Source organism: Centruroides sculpturatus, unplaced genomic scaffold (assembly GCF_000671375.1).
Source record: "Centruroides sculpturatus isolate CEXI.00-Female unplaced genomic scaffold, Cexi_2.0 scaffold371, whole genome shotgun sequence".
Taxonomy (NCBI): Eukaryota; Metazoa; Arthropoda; class Arachnida; order Scorpiones; family Buthidae; genus Centruroides; species Centruroides sculpturatus.
This window is the reverse complement of record NW_019384600.1, coordinates 537,029-554,510: the sequence shown is the minus strand read 5'-3', so window position 1 is coordinate 554,510 and position 17,482 is coordinate 537,029. Positions and strand designations below refer to the sequence as shown.

Below are 17,482 nucleotides of genomic sequence, written 5' to 3'. Positions count from 1 at the left end.
CAAACTGATAGTTTTGCTTTCTGTTCCACTATTACTGGTTCCACATAAGCTGATACATCATTTGATGTAATATCATTCCCACATGATTTTGCAATAATATTTTTGAGAATACTCTCTGAATCATCACTGGAACATTCATGAACTTCTAATACATCAATATATCAGATTTCCAGATTTTAAATGTTAAGTGATTTTGTACTGTAATAACTGGCATTATAGATTTCAATGGCTTTTAGAAAACAACTTATTGCCTCTGAAAAAAATGACAATTAAAAAGCTGTAATTATACAATATGGGAAACAATTATGCTAAATCTATGAAAAGTTCTTAAATGTAGGATATTAATAACGTGTATTTTATGGAAAACAAAATTATACAAGAAAATTCAAGAATATGATATTCAATGAAAACTTAGCACTTAATTTCTATATGAGTATAATTACAATATCTCTGTAGAATTCAAATTTTTGTGCAGCAATTGTAAAACAAATTCTGGATCATCTTGATATTTTTAATTGTTGTAATATGCGTACAGAGTTATCATAACTAACTCTAATTAGATACCTCTTTAAACACATTCCAAGTAAAGTCCAAAAACATTAAATTGGCCAATAAACAATGCATTCTATAATGTTGCACACAAATTTGAATCTTAAAGAAATATTGACTACTCATGAAGAAAATTGATTTATTTTTACTAAACATAGACCTTTACTCGAATGTGTTTTAGATTATAATCATTTATTATGTAATGGCAATGTTTTTTATATAAATAGAACGTATCTTTATGGGCAATTGCATTGGTTCAAAACTAGCTGAACTATGCATGATAAAAACCAATGATATAATAATAGAATAATCAATAAATGGTTTTTTAATAACAACACTGGAAAACACAACTACAGTAGAGCATCGATTATCCAACTCAATTGGAGACTCAGGTTGGTCGGATAACTGAAAAATCGGATAATCGAAAAGAATGAAAAAAATACATTATTACTATAGTATATCCCATGTAATTAGCATATTAGTATACCGCTATTAACCAACTTCGCGTTAATTTTCATCGATGCTAAGCCTAACAAAATTTTTTTAAAAATAATAATCTTCACTATTGTATCGTTAAAAATTATTTTTAAATCATTTTATTGCTCATGAAACAAACAACCACTCATAATTAAAAAATTAAGTCTCATTTAAATACTGTCCTCCCTTCAATGGTCGAGCCATGGTTGCCAGCTAAAACACACAAAAATTTAACAAAAATAATATTAAAATAGCCAAGACATAGCCAAATATTGTAGCGCCACATCACTAGCGGACATTTAAAATTTGCCGACTAGAACGGTCAGTTAACCAAAGTGACGGTTAATCGGGGGTCGGATAATCGATGCTCTACTGAATTTATAGAAAACTTGATTGCATTCCCATCATTTTTGAAAAATACAAAAATTATTGAAACCATGTAACATTGTCCTTGCCCCTACATTGAACAATAACAATGCCTTTTAAAAACCAAAGAATTAATCAAAAGAAGAACAACATTAAATAATAATTTGTTTTATAAGTTCACTTGTAGCTGTCAACCAAAGTATTATTATGTAGGTGAGATTGTTAGAACATTAAAAACTAGAATCAGAAAACATTTACATGCAGTCAAGTATAATTATTCCAACTCTGCAGTTATCTTACAAAAATTGCATTCTAGAAGGTTGCAAGATCTCACTCAAGTGTTAAAATTCTTAAAAAAGAAAAAAATTATCAAAAGAAAACTTTTCAAACATTTGAAAATTTATTAAAATTAATGAAAACAGAATAAATTTGAATACAGGATTTGTCATTAGTGAGATCTGGAAACTATTATTACAAAAATGAGAAGAGTCCATTTTAGATGCATTTCCACCATATCCCCTGGTTAAATAACAGTAAAACATCATTAAGTTGGACACCTGTGGTGAGCATCCAAAGTGTCCAGGTTAGCAAGGGTGACCAGGTTAGAGAGCTTGAGCATTCCTACAGACTTGTACATACCTACATGCATACCACATTTACTAAACCTATGTCTTGCTAAATATAATAAAAAAAAGCATCAGTTTCTAATATCACAAAATTTAATGACTGAAAATGCATGGTAATACAATACTGTACACGTTACATAGTTCAATAAAATATCATTAAACCAGCTTGTAGGCTATTACAGTCGATCCCCCTATAACACTGTTGATTATTCCGTTTTATATGAATTCCATGTAGTACGAGTCACTTAGATTTTACAAATACGTGAGTTGTTCACAGCCCGGCACACATATTTGTAAAATCTAAGTGACTCATACAACATGGAATTCATAAAAAACAGAATAATCAACAGTGTTATAGGGGGGGTCGACTGTAGTTGTAATGTCTTGTCTACAAAAACATAATATTAATTATGCCAATATGACTTTCCATTGAAACATACTGATATGCTGCAGTTGAGTATATTATTTAAGATCAAATTAACATCTGAAAAAACAATCTGTCTTAAATCTGCAATCAATAGAGAAATACTTAAAGACAATTCATTTGTACAGTAAACATGTTTTTATTTTTTGCCAAATAATTTTGTTACGTGGGACTTATGAAGATGTGTCAGTCTGGACTTTGTCAGTTCCTTTTATATTTCTTCCCAAATCTCAAAAACAAGGTTGACAATGTGCAAATACATAACATTCAAGTTCTATAATATATATGAGGGCAAACTGATAGTTTTGCTTTCTGTTCCACTATTACTGGTTCCACATAAGCTGATACATCATTTGATGTAATATCATTCCCACATGATTTTGCAATAATATTTTTGAGAATACTCTCTGAATCATCACTGGAACATTCATGAACTTCTAATACATCAATATATCAGATTTCCAGATTTTAAATGTTAAGTGATTTTGTACTGTAATAACTGGCATACCTTTTGTGATGCAATTTTCTGTGAGTGAACAACTACACAGGAAGGAGGAGAAGGTTGCTTATAAATATCCAACAAAGAAAGGTACGATATGCTGACATTTGGCTAGAGGATCAGGAGGACAACTACTAAAGACGGTGATTGAGGGACTGGTGGAGGGGACAAAACCTAGAGGAAGACCCTGAAAGACTTGGAGAGATAACATCAAAGACTGGACTGGAAAGGATTTAAGAGAAGCCTGGAATAGAGAAACATGGATAGGAATAGTTCATCAAATGTAATCCTCTGTAGAGAGGATGCCACTGGATAGATAGACAGATAGATAGATAGAACAACTACATGGACACTATTATCTTATTCTTAAATTCCTTTTCCTCCAAATCTCCTCCCTTTACAATAACAATTCTAGCACCAGTTCTTGGGAACAATGAGAAGTTTTTGCAATTTTGTTCTGAATTGCATCCAAATACAGGTATCCCTCATACAACACACCATTCCTACAACATGGTTTTGTCCTAACACAGTTTGAGAATTGGAGAAATGCTCCATACAAACACCATAATTTGATATTTTTTTATTCAAGTAAGCATGCATGTTGTGTCATATGTCCCATGGGTTTTAGAATATTGAAATTTTCTGTCATTTCATGTTTTTCATCTGGTTTTCTTTAATGAGAACTGATTGCACAATTTTTCTTTATCCTTGCCCTAGCTTTCCTATAAACCAGGTGTCACTGACATTGGTGATAGTGGTCTAAATGAATTCAAAAGACTGTTGCTGTGTTTAGTTTTTATAAATTAAATTTACTACATTAATACATTAAATTTTTAAAGATCTCTTAAGAAAATGCAAGCAAATGAAAATATCAGATTTTAAGAAAAAAGTAGAGAAAAATCATGATAATGTTGATACTTCAGATTAAGGTCAACAAAAAGCTCAGATGATGATGATATTTTGCTAAAAAAATGTCCTCATTTAATGATGTTTAGCAGTGAATAAAAAAATTATTATTAATGTGCAATACTTTTGATTGTGGAATAGTTAATTATTGAGTGTTTTAATAACCATATTTCTCTTTATTATGAAAAGAGAATAGTATACTTTTGTTAACTTTTGGAACCTAATCAATGCTTCGCACTAGTCTTTTGTTTCACATAGCACAGATTTGTATAACACAACATATTTTTGGAAGCTACCATTTTATTATGGGATGTCTATATTCTAATCTTTAGTTGTAATCATTTTAAATTAAGCCTAGTAATAACACTTTTTTGAGTATGTAAAAGTGATTTTACTAAAAAATAAATGTAACTGCATGACATTTATCTGATGTAGTTTAAAGATAAAAAAGAAGATAATACTAAAGCTTGCTGAAATGAAAGATAATTTGTTACCATTCAAATCCAGTTTACAAACATTTTTCTATATTTTAAAAAATATACATGTTAAAAAATTATAAACATAATAGCATTATCATTAAAATATAATCATTTTGTAAATATTAATAGATTAAAGTATTAAAAAACATAAATGAAATATTTTAAAAATAATGAGTTAAACTGATCAAAAATATTTTGATAAATGAAATTACTGAAATAATAAAGAGAATATTCAATAACCAGACACTACTATAATTTACCTGATAAATTATTTTACATTCCAATTTCTATTTACTCTTTAATACTTTTTCAATTTTACTCAAAAAAAAATGGTGTAAACATGATAAAAATGTATCAATAAATTTACCATGTGCTTCAGATTTTCTGTAACAATTCCCTGCATCTATGTAACAAGTTGCAGCATCATGACGGCTTCCACTTTTTAAATGTAGGGCAGCAGCTTCACAAAAGGCATTTCCAGCAGCTAAAATAATTTAAAATCAATAACAATTCAATCTTAAACAATGATAAATCTGTTAAATTTTATATAAATTTAATCTGTACTGTTAAATTACACATAGAATTATAAAGAATATATGTAGAAATTCAATAAGTAAAAGAAAACTAAATTTCAATAGCAATAATAAATAACATGATATGAACCACTAGAGCAGTGGTTTTCAAACAGGGTCTGCAACAATATTCTAGATTTGGTTATATTTTAACAACTATTACATTAAAAAAAAAAAAATATATATATATAAAATAAAAAAAATTTTAGTTTTCATTTTATGTAATAGAAAAATTAGGAATCATCCTCATTTCAAATTCACAGAGTTGTTGTATGAAATTTAAAAACGAAATCAGAGATGAAGGTATTAATGCAAGAAATTGCTAAATTTTATCCTTAACATGGAAATTGATTTTATTGATAAAACAGTTTGTTTGCATATGTTTACATCATTAATTTTGTTTCTTTTTTTATAAGTTCTTAGAAAAGAATATATATTATTCTTTAAACAACATATATTCTTTATTTATTCAATGTATTAGATACTCAATATTCTATGTGACCTGAAGATAGCTTATAAAGAAAATCAAAAATGTTTGTTTTAATCGATACTTTGTTACAATACTAAAGATTTTGTATTAAAACATGTAAAATATGAAGAAAGTCTACATTTTTTTGATAAAAATAAATAATAATTCATAAGTTTAAGGAAATATTACTAATGAAATAACAACCAAATGTACACCTCTCCTTTCTTATATTATTTATTTATTTATCATATGGCTACATATCTAGTTTGTAAAAAGAACACAAATCATAAATGTAAATCTAAGTCAGAAACATAGTTTAGAGCAGTGTTTTTCAACCTGTGGGTTGCGACCCCCATGGGGGTCGCAAAGCCTTCCATGGAGGGTTGCGGGTAAAAGAAAAAGACAAGTGTTTGTAGGTCCAACACTACAATAAAAAAAAACTACAATTTCAGTGAGAAGGCTGTACCTGTTTATTTTACAGTACAATTGGTTTTTTGATCGATATTTAGGTCTCAACAGAAAGAAAATTGAATACGTAGTTTTTAAAATCACTGGTATAGTTTAATATGACCCTGGGGGGGTCGCCAGAATTTTTAACTTCTAAACGGGTCGCTTATTCAAGAAGGTTGAAAAACACTGGTTTAGAGCACATTCAGTCACAATCAGGAAGTCACTCTGTTTTCCCAGGTAGGATCTGATTGGGCAATCTTCCAAAATATTATATATAGTCTGTCTTTCAGCCCCACAATCACACTGTGGGGATGCAACTTTTCCCCGCCTAAAAAGACTGTCCCTACATATCCCATGTTTTGTCCGAATTCTATTTGACACACTCCAAAGATTTCTGGATAATTCAAAACCAGGTGGTCGCTTTGTTATACAAGGAAGCTGTCAACTGTCCACCAGAGAGATGTCAGCCCAAAGCCTTTTCCAAGATTCAATAAGGTTGAAATTAGTGGAATGCAAGGACTTAGCTCTTAAGAGAGGGGAAGTGTCTTGATTTAAGTCGATTTATGCTGATGTAATCAATATCCTCATGAATCAGAAGCTGTGGACTGCACAATATTTTCCTATATTCCCTGAGCAGAGAATCATTCCTTAGGAGTACAGACAGGGGGATATGACTCAAAGTAGGTAACCAATCAATAGGAGTAGATTTAAGAGTATCCGTTATGATACGTAGGGTATTATTTAGTTGGGCATCCTGTTTTTTAATGTGAGCACTGTTCGTCCATATTGGTACACAGTATTCCACTGCAGAGAAAACCAAGCCAAGAGCAGAGATCTGTAAGGCGGACAGCAAAGAGCTCCATGTAATTCCACATAACCTTTGGAGAATGTTGTTTCTGGTACTGACCTTGGCAGCAAGATTCATCAGATGTGTTTTAAATGACAAAGTTCTATCCAAAGTGACACCAAAATATTTCGGCTTCTTATTATATTTCAGTAAATTATTTTCAAAATAAACCTTTAATTTTTCATTTTCCAATTTGTTATTAAGGTGAAAGCATGTAGCTTCAGTTTTTGTCTTACTTAATTAAAATCTCCATTGGCCAAAATATTGTCCTAAAGTAGATAAATCCTCTGTCAGGATCTTCTCAGTTATCACAATGTCTTTATGTCTTGTGGCAATCGTCTGCATACCCAAATTTCCTTGCTTTTCCTTGAATAATATAACTTTCAAACAAAGTTATATTATTAAAACTACCTTAACAGAAAAATGATGTAAAAAATTGCTTTGTGTACATTAAATAATCTTGTTAATGTTGATTTTTAAAATTTATATTATAAACTATAATAGTTGCTAGCAAGTAAAACATTTTTTCTTTTTTGTAATGTATTTTAATATGATCATCAAGAATACTGTTATTAAATTAATATTAGTAGTAGTAATTTATATTCACATATTTTAAATATAATTTTTTTACTGCATTTAAATAAATATTTAATGACAAACATTATTTTCCAAAAAATCTTATAGACCTAAAACTCATTTCAATCCACAATAATATCCTCATTAAATATTTTTTTAATTGAAACTTTCATATTGAAAGTTCACTTTTTAAAATTAACCAGGATGATCATGAAATTTTAAAAATTTCTTTTCTCACTTATGAATGCACAATGATACTTAACTCAAAGACTTATATTCTTCTTTTGATATAACCTACTTTTAGAATATATATATATTATAGTATAGTTATATACATTATAGTAATAACACCAGTAAAACAGTAATAACACCAATAAAATGAAAAAAGTATCATTAAAAGAGGAGAGAAAATCTTGAAAACTAAATGGACTAATATATATCATCATATGATATGTAAACTACTTGCATAAAATGCTGCTTATTATTAGAAATTATATTTTTAATTCAAACTGATCTAAATGAATATCTGCTTTTGAAGTGATTGCTTCTTTTTCAACACTTGAAAATTACCAACATAAAACATTGTAGTGTGCTATTTATTTCATCTTTTTACAATGGATTTATGATAAAGCTGTAAGCCATGAAAAATTATTTTTATTGTAACTTTCAATACATCAATATGAGGTTACTCACGTTGATATATTGAAAATTTCAACAAAAAAACTTTAAAAATTTCTGAAACCTATATACACTACAATGAAACCTCCAATAATGGACACTTTCGAATAGTGAACAACGTCTACTTAATGGACATTTTTACAATCCCCAGACCCTTCAAACAGGATATCTATTATATTTACCTCTAAATAATGGACATTGTTGAATGTAACCAACCTTATGAAAATGCAATGCTCACCTTCAATATTTTGAAAGACTTATGTACAAAATATTTTTAAACAAAAACAAAGAATTGGTTCAAATACTCTTTCAGATAACAAATTTTGACCATAGACATCAAATAAAGACTGGCTTAAAATAGGAATAGGGAGGAGGGCGTGTTATAAAAAGTCAAACAATATTCTTTATCTGTTAAAGAAGCTTAATCTGGTCATGCTGTCAATCACCATTTATCATTATACATTTTAATGTTATTAAATCTCTCTTATTGTTGGAATTAAGCTTATGATACCAAAAAACAATAAACATTTTCAAAGTCATTTATTTGGTAAGAACCATAGTACAGCAGTAATGAAAAAAAAAACTTATCATCATAAATTATGTCATAAATGCAAGAAAACCAAATATCTTCCCACACTTTAAAGTGGTTGGCAAATTGCTTTTGTAACACAACTTTTGAAATTTCACCAAACAAACACTGTTGTCATAACCATTTTAACAGCTTTGTGGTGGCCAAAGTGTAATTTTTAATAAGTTAGTTACTGAAGAAAGCAAAAATGTTCAAAAAGTTACACCTACTTGATAACTACAAAGGAGACAAATCCCCATATCGATTTTAATAGTCACTTTAGATCATAAATGGCATTATAAATGTAACAATTCTGAATATATTTCCCACCCACTGAAGTGGATGGCAAATCACCTTTGTAACTCAAAATTCGAATGAGATTCAATTAAAACGAGATTTTACAGCTAAAAAAATAAATAATATATTGATAAAAATTAAAGAAAGAAACAAAAGGTATAAAAAGTAATGATTCGCTCCAAAGATAAGAGACAAAAAAAATAAATAATATATTAATAAAAATTAAAGAAAGAAACAAAAGGTATAAAAAGTAATGATTCGCTCCAAAGATAAGAGAGAATAAAATTTACAATTTTCTCTTTCACTTCTGTACAATTTCTTCAATCGGGACCTTTTTGTAGCCTTCTGAAACAAGTTTAATGTCGTGGAGTAAAGGCCTAGTAATTTTTATATCCACTGGTACGTTAAGATCCTTTCAAGTACGAGAACTATTCGGTTTGGAGAAGTCTCGAAAAATCATCGAAGGTTTTTATTACTCGACTGAATGATTCGAGATTTTCTGAGACAATCATCTGATCAATTCAATATAAAACCTTACATTTCTTATTCTATTTTAAACCTCACTTTTTTGTTAAAAAAAAAAAAAGTAACCAAAAATAGATTTTTCAAACATTAAAATGAAGTTTTCGTCCAAGCAAAACTAATTTTAGAATATTAAGAAGAGTCAACCGTATCGATAACTTGAAACATTGTCCAAACTAGTGTATAAATGGAATATGAAAGTGTGAAACACCTCTAGCAATAAGCGAAATTAAACGGTGCATCAAACTATAGACACTCTGTTAACAACTATGACTAAGTTGAATAACAAATTATAATAGTATAACTATTGGGCAAGTGTATGAGTTATCTATACAATCATCTAATAACTTTTAATAGAAACACATACATTTAAATATAACTCAATAATTATAGTAGCTACTTTAAGAGTTCAATGTCTGTATGAAGTACAACATGTAACTAATGTTCAATAACAGACTCCTATAATAGAAATTCGATACATTCGCCCTAACTCTTATGAAAGACAATAACTTTATTACGTATTGGATAAAATATATTTAAAAAAATATTAAGTTTATTAACCAGTTATTTTTTTTTTGGTATGNCCACACTTTAAAGTGGTTGGCAAATTGCTTTTGTAACACAACTTTTGAAATTTCACCAAACAAACACTGTTGTCATAACCATTTTAACAGCTTTGTGGTGGCCAAAGTGTAATTTTTAATAAGTTAGTTACTGAAGAAAGCAAAAATGTTCAAAAAGTTACACCTACTTGATAACTACAAAGGAGACAAATCCCCATATCGATTTTAATAGTCACTTTAGATCATAAATGGCATTATAAATGTAACAATTCTGAATATATTTCCCACCCACTGAAGTGGATGGCAAATCACCTTTGTAACTCAAAATTCGAATGAGATTCAATTAAAACGAGATTTTACAGCTAAAAAAATAAATAATATATTGTATAAATATTTTAATTATATATGCAATGTATATTTTTGGTATGTTCACATTCCTAATGCAAATTTGATATTTTCGTAATCCATTGTATTCTTCACTATTTGATGACCAGGTTAAGATACAGTATAGCCATCAGTACCTCCGAATAGTGGACACCTCTAAATAGCAGAGAAACTTCTTGATCCTGATGATCTCTACTATTCGGAGATTATACTGTATAAGGTATATCACATTTGGATATAAATCATGGTCATAGATTTTGGATAATTAGAACCAATACTCACAACTAAAATCAAACTTAATGTATGTTAATAATCAAGTGATACTGCCTGACTCTTATTGAGCTATATCATGGTCAAATTATTTGATATTTTAATATTTATTTAGCTATTAATAATCAAACAATACAGCCTGATGATAATCTGGCTGTATCATTTAATTATCAAAACTAATACTCTTATGTAATATAAAATTACTATTAGTATTAATAAACAACAAAACTAAAACATAATATATATGACACAGTTTCAAATTATAATAAAACAACAATTATTTATTGTTTTATCATCACAATGCCGGGCTGCAATTTTTTGTCACAATGCTTTCAATTTTAGAATTGTCTTGCCCCTGATTTACTTTTCTGGTTAAAATAGTCATGCTAGTTATCTATCTCTGTTCAAAAGAAAATTTTTGAATTAAAATAACCTGACTTCTAGTCCAAACCAGATGTTCATATATAATTAACTGGGGCTTCCTGTCTCTAAGTTTTCCATATCCGGTCTCGACTTTCATCTATCTAACTCATTCTTGAGATTAAGGAAGGACAAACAGACAGAGGCCAGTGGGAATATATAAGTCCACAATTTTTGAAAATTGCAGCCCAATATGCATAATATTATTTTGTTTATACAGCTTAATTATGCTTTCAAAATTAATTAAATAAATGTTATTAAATTTTATGTTAAAAATGAAATACAGTAGAGCATTGTTTATCTGAAAGAATTCCAGTCGGCAAATTTAAATTTTCATTAGTGCTGTGGCGCTGCAATTTTGGCTATATCTTGGGCTACTCCAATATTTTTTTGTTGATGTGTGTTTTTTAGCTGGAAGCTCTCACACTTTTGTGTGGTGTTTTTCTGAGGACTGTGTGTCGTGCTGAATCGAACGTTTTTGATACTAGATTAACTAGATTAACTTCTAAAGTATAATTTTTTTTGCTTTTATATTTTTCAATATATTTATTTTGTTTGTAAAAAATTTTCATTAGTGCTGTGGCGCTGCAATTTTGGCTATATCTTGGGCTACTCCAATATTTTTTTGTTGATGTGTGTTTTTTAGCTGGAAGCTCTCGCACTTTTGTGTGGTGTTTTTCTGAGGACTGTGTGTCGTGCTGAATCGAACGTTTTTGATACTAGATTAACTAGATTAACTTCTAAAGTATAATTTTTTTTGCTTTTATATTTTTCAATATATTTATTTTGTTTGTAAAAAATAAAGAAATAATTTTTAATGATTCAATAGCCACGATTATTATTTTAAAAAGTTTACTTTAGGCTTAACATCAACGAAAATTCAACGCAAAGCAACATGCAACGGAGAAAAATTTCAACATGGGATAGGCTAATGTATTTTTTCGTACATAATCAGTTATCCAAAAAATAAGTTATCTGAACAACCCCAGTCCCCAATTGATTCGGATAAACGACGCTCTAATGTATTTTACTTTTAACTAAAAATTTATTGCATCATACCATTCCATTTTTTAGCCATTTTAAACATGTTTGCTGCACGGATGTATAGTTCACATGCTTCTTCAACCTTTGTAGAACCACTGCAAAATAAGTAAAATAATCACTTTATCAATTATTAAATCTACATTTTTTATAATTAGATACTTAAACTACAATTGACTTTAGATTATGTAAAGAATAAAAATAAATAAAAGTGGAATCAAATTAAAAAATAACAATATATAAATAAAAATATATAGAGAAAATAAGATCTCCATTAAGAGGAATAATACTTCAAATATAAAGTAAAAGAAATGCTTTAATGGAATAGGAATTGTATTAAAAATGGTTCAAGCATTTTTTAAGTATTAGGCTAATTACTTATCATCAAAATCACACTCAAAATAGAACAAAAAATTTCAAATCTGCTGCTTCTTTACAACAAAACAATATTCATCATGATCAAATTATACATAGTAATCAAATATTAGATAAAAATAACATAAGATTAACCTGATGTAAGACAAGTTTTAAACTACAAATTCTAAAAATAAACATAAGACAATCTTCATTAATTGGGAAAACAATTTCTAAAAACCTTAAATTTAAAATATAACTATTTCCAAACTGAAGAAAGATATCATTATTCATGGAGATTCAAACTATCTTCTGTGATTTAGGATTAAATTTTTGAAATTTATTTAATTAGATGAAGCATGATAGATGGTTACATAAAATGTTCCTTAATTTAGGATATTCATGCTAAGTCAAACTGGTAATAAGTATAACAGCATATATTATATATTAATTTTAAAATTTGTATTTGTTCTTTGGAGAAAATGTTCTGCTTGGTTTAAAATTTGATGTTTAAAAGTGTTCTGTTTGGTTATGTTCCATTAACTGATGATGTTCATTTTAGATGAATAAAAACATTTGTGATGGTAAAATAGTTGCTTTTAACTGGCTCTTTTGGGGTGTGTGTGATTTAGATGTTGCTAAATTTAAGAGTTTAGCTATTATCTTTAAATAATATAAATCAGCTCAGCAATGGCCAACCTTAAAATGGCTAAGGACCAGAAATTAATGCTATCAAGGAGTAGAACTTTGAATTTGTAGGTCTTAGTTATCTTAGGAATGGATATAAGAAAAAAAGTAACTGAAATTATTAGGCTATATCCAAAGTTTATTATTTATTTTGTAATAAACATAAAATAATTTTAAAATATAACCAATTTATGTTTTTAACTGGAACTTTGTGGTTTCCAAAATTTAGAAGTTAAATCCAATAGTCTCGTGATGCCTTCTTGCAACAGAAAGTGAATTAATTTGAAGATAATCTAATGGAAAAATTACACAAGACAAAGAACTTTTTATTTCTTGATTGGTGCTACTACATAAATCAAATTGGAACTATTGGTTTTCAGCTAGGAAACAATTTTTACTTTTTTTCTAGCACAAATAGATGAATAAGTATATGAAGTTTATCATGAATATAGTGTGCAATACTCACTGCTATATTTAAATTTCTCAGTAATAAAATTATATGCCTATAATTAAGTCAGGTCTTATATATTCCTTTGAAAATAAACAAATTCATGGATATACACAAGTATTAACTCTCTGTCTCCAATTATGAGATATTATGCTGGTTATTTATAATAGTAGAGCTGTTTGGTTATTGGAGGGATACTGTGCAGGCCATAAGAAATGGCTTGTAAGTTGGATCTGGCTCATAAATCACTAATTGGTTATCAATAGTATGTGCAATCAATTTTAGATATATCATTTTTAGGTAATAACTAATACTGATGGGTTAAGGTTTTAATTAATCTTGCAACAAAATCTTTTAATTACAATACAATAATAACAATAAGATCCTTTCCATTGATGTGAATTGCTGCTGAAATTTAATATTTTAATTTGTTTTTTTAATGTATTACCCTGAAGACAAAGAGTTTAACAGTTTGATGACATTTTTAAAAATAAATTGTTTAAAAATGTGCTAAATATAATATTATCATAATTTATACAGAGTTGAATTCCTTAAGTGAGGTGTGTGAACAAATATTCAAGCAAATTAAGACAATTAGCCAAATGAAACATGTTAAAATTCAAATGAATAAAGTTTTATGAATGCATAAGTAACAATTTTTCTGGTTTATTTTATGAAGATAAATTATTTTTTACAATTAACATATAATTAGATGAAATTTGTTATTAGATGACAATCATCTACTATAAGCAGGATTACTGTTTGTTAACTTTTATTTTATATGAATATAGAATAAACTATTACTAAAAAGTCCATCAATTATTATTGATGGACTTTTTGAAATAATTGAGATTTTGATTAAATTTCATCATGATCTTTATTGTCGTCATTAGTTTGGGAATTTCCCAAATGAGCATTGAACTGCCCTTCAGGTTAGTAAGTGTTTTTATTTTATAGTCCGTTGTTGTTTGCTTCTGTAGCAGTTCCAAGAATTTAAGCGTAGTCATTAATAAACAAAAATATAAATATTAATGCTTTTGCAAGATTACAGTAGACCCCCCTATAACACGGGTTCCTATAGTTCAGATTCCTATATCACAACGAAAAAATTGTGACAGTATCCGTACAAACATGCTAAAAAAACTCCTATAATTTGGTAAAACGTCATTGCCAACTCGTGTCGCAACAGGATTGCACAAACTGTTGAGTTTAAACGAGCAGTGGACCTACCAAAAACCATTTATTATTTAACATCCATAAAAATTATATTTATATTAATGATGTCTCTAAAGTTCAGAGAATTTTTCGCAAAAAAATAATTTATCAGGAAGCACGCGAGCACCATCCGGTGACAATCTCCGCGACGAAAATAAACTTAAGCAATGGCATAGTCGAACTGTGCACACTCGGTAAGTAATCCTACAATTTTTTGTTTATAGCATAGTTTATATGGATTATTCCCAAAAAATTATATGTATTTTGGAAATGTTGAGTCAAATTAGTCTAGAATCGATTAATTTTATGGAAGAAACCTTTCAAACAGCCGTAGTCCGTAAACTGCATATGTGCTGGGCTGTGATTGGCTGGTCTCCTACAAGCTGGATTCATAAAAACTGGAACGTATCTACCGTGTTATAGGGGGGTTGACTGTATGCAACAAACAACGATCAATAAAAAATGAAAATGCTTTCAAAACAAAATGAAATAAAACAAGTGTATACACAAATATTGTTACATATTTAAGGGATCTAATTATACAGGAGTCACTTACTGTTTAAGAAGTTTCTTTATTGCCTTGTGGTTTAGTCAAATATGCATTGATAACAGAATACATACTGATCAAATCAGGTCAAACTAATGAGAGGCTTGAGCCCAAAATGCATTTTTGACTAAACCACAAGGCAATAAAGAAACTTCTTAAACAGTGAGCGACTCCTTGTATGATTAGATCCCTTAAGTACAGCACATCACAATATTTGTGTATACACTCGTTTTAGTATATCAGGATCTTATTACTTCTTGTTGAAAAATAAAATAAAAATTTTCTACTGATCTGTTGTAATTTGATTTAATTATTATTAATTTATTTTTTTAATTGTATAATGATTACTTTAATTTTTTTCTAATTGGTTCAGTTTATTTTGTTTCAAAAATCTTAGTATTGAATTGCACTTTGCTTTAATAAATATTATATTAATTTGATTAATTTAAACAAATTTGATTTTGAAATAATTTTACCTTATAGGTCTTGATTGTAAATAATTTTTTATATGTAAAACTTAAAATAAGATGCATGTTCATGAAGAATATAAAAATATTTACAATGAGTGATATTGGTTATGTTTTTTTTTTATTATTATTTATATAATATTATCTAGCCTACATAGTATAACTCAATTTACTATTTTAAAAGAACAATGACTATTTTGTCATCCTATAATTTAAAAACCAAGTGCTCACTGAACAATTCAGCCGCTCACTTCTCAGACCTCTCAGTGAGCATTCTGCCACTTACTGAGTGAAGAATTTATCATCTGTAACCACTAGCTGTAAGCCAATTAGATTACTTGGTCATCAGAGAATTGATTTATACAACAACAGTTGATATAATATAATAATCTCATTTCTGATTTAACTATTGATTATATTTTTATCATCACTAACATTTATCTCAAATGTTTCTCATTCTAAAATGCAATTTGAAATCCAACATAAAGTACTATACAAGTTAACTGTATCTGTACAATTATTGATTTTTTCCTTTAAACATTGTATTGCTAGTACTATTGATTTATTCAAATCATTGTCCATTATAGGTTGTATTAGTAAAATTCTATCTGAAAATCTCTCTTGCCAATACAAACGTGGCAGTTAACATACTAATGAATGCCATTTTTATTATGGCACAATGTACTACAAGTCTTCCTCTGGGCCAAACATTCAAGAATATGGACACCAATTTTCAAAGCAATCCCATCACCACTCAGTTTCCGAATACGCCCATTAATACAGTCACATCTTTAGGTTAAAAATACTATCTTAACCGTTTCTGCATTTGTACAATAGTATCACCACGATAACATACAATACAGTTTTAAGCATATTTGGTATATTTACATATTGAGAAATTACAAAGTTTGATTTGAAGTTAATGTCTTTTACATCAAATTTATAATCCTAAAACTGCTGGTTAACTGATTTTTGAACCGTTTCTGTTCTAATATTTAGTCATTGATGATAAATTAACTCGAGAAATGCTTTTTCACAATTTGTTAATAAGATTAAGATAAACCTTATGCTCTCTAAATATGCTCACAAGAAATTTGGAGTTTAATTAAATATACATTTAATTAACAATTATAACAATTGAAAAATATAATTACTTTTATATTTATTTATCATTTCAAGTTGAATGAAAAATGACTCAAAATAAAACAATAACTCCACTGATGATTAATAGCATAAGTATGGGTATACCTAAGTATGATTAATAACTGTAAACTTTCCTTGAATAAATGACGATTAAATTTACATTATATTGTATTGTATGGTGATTATATATGGAGCATTTGAGAGAATATAAAAATCGAGATAAAATTTAAAGGTCATACCCAAATAACGAACCAAAAAACGTTCGACTGGATTTTAACTTTTCTTCTGCTTCCCGAAGATATTGGAATCCTTTTGCTTCACTGTCGCTCATTTTAACTAATATTTAAAATAAGGAAAAACTACAAACAAGTACTAGCTCTTGGGAGTTTCAATCACATTCGTCGTTCATTTCTAATCACACTTTACTGCCCTCTAACGGCCGTTGAATTTTTTTTTTTAATTGTTATTATATACGCAAATCCCTGCATTTGTTATTATAAATATCCTGCTGTATAAAGTAACAATTAATAAGATATTTTTTCCTTGTTTATATTTTACAGACAGTATTAGAGTATTTTTAATAACAACTCTTTCCAGCGTGGACAATAAGCGGCCCACCAGTGGCCAAGCGGTCTTAG

General features: G+C 28.5%; 1 protein-coding gene across 2 annotated transcripts in view; it reads right to left on the bottom strand.

Moving 5' to 3' along the window:
- LOC111624973 (alpha-soluble NSF attachment protein-like) overlaps positions 1-17,265 on the bottom strand; it is a 31,330-nt gene extending 14,065 nt beyond the window's left edge. For both annotated transcript variants that reach the window (XM_023367976.1, XM_023367977.1), the window contains exons 1-3: positions 17,084-17,265; positions 12,002-12,081; positions 4,694-4,810 (exon numbers count right to left, since the gene is read on the bottom strand). In XM_023367976.1, coding sequence (XP_023223744.1) covers positions 4,694-4,810; positions 12,002-12,081; positions 17,084-17,175 — 289 coding nt within the window. In that variant the 5' untranslated portion in view covers positions 17,176-17,265. The remainder of the gene's footprint in view (positions 1-4,693; positions 4,811-12,001; positions 12,082-17,083) is intronic.
- Positions 17,266-17,482: the final 217 nt, after the last annotated feature.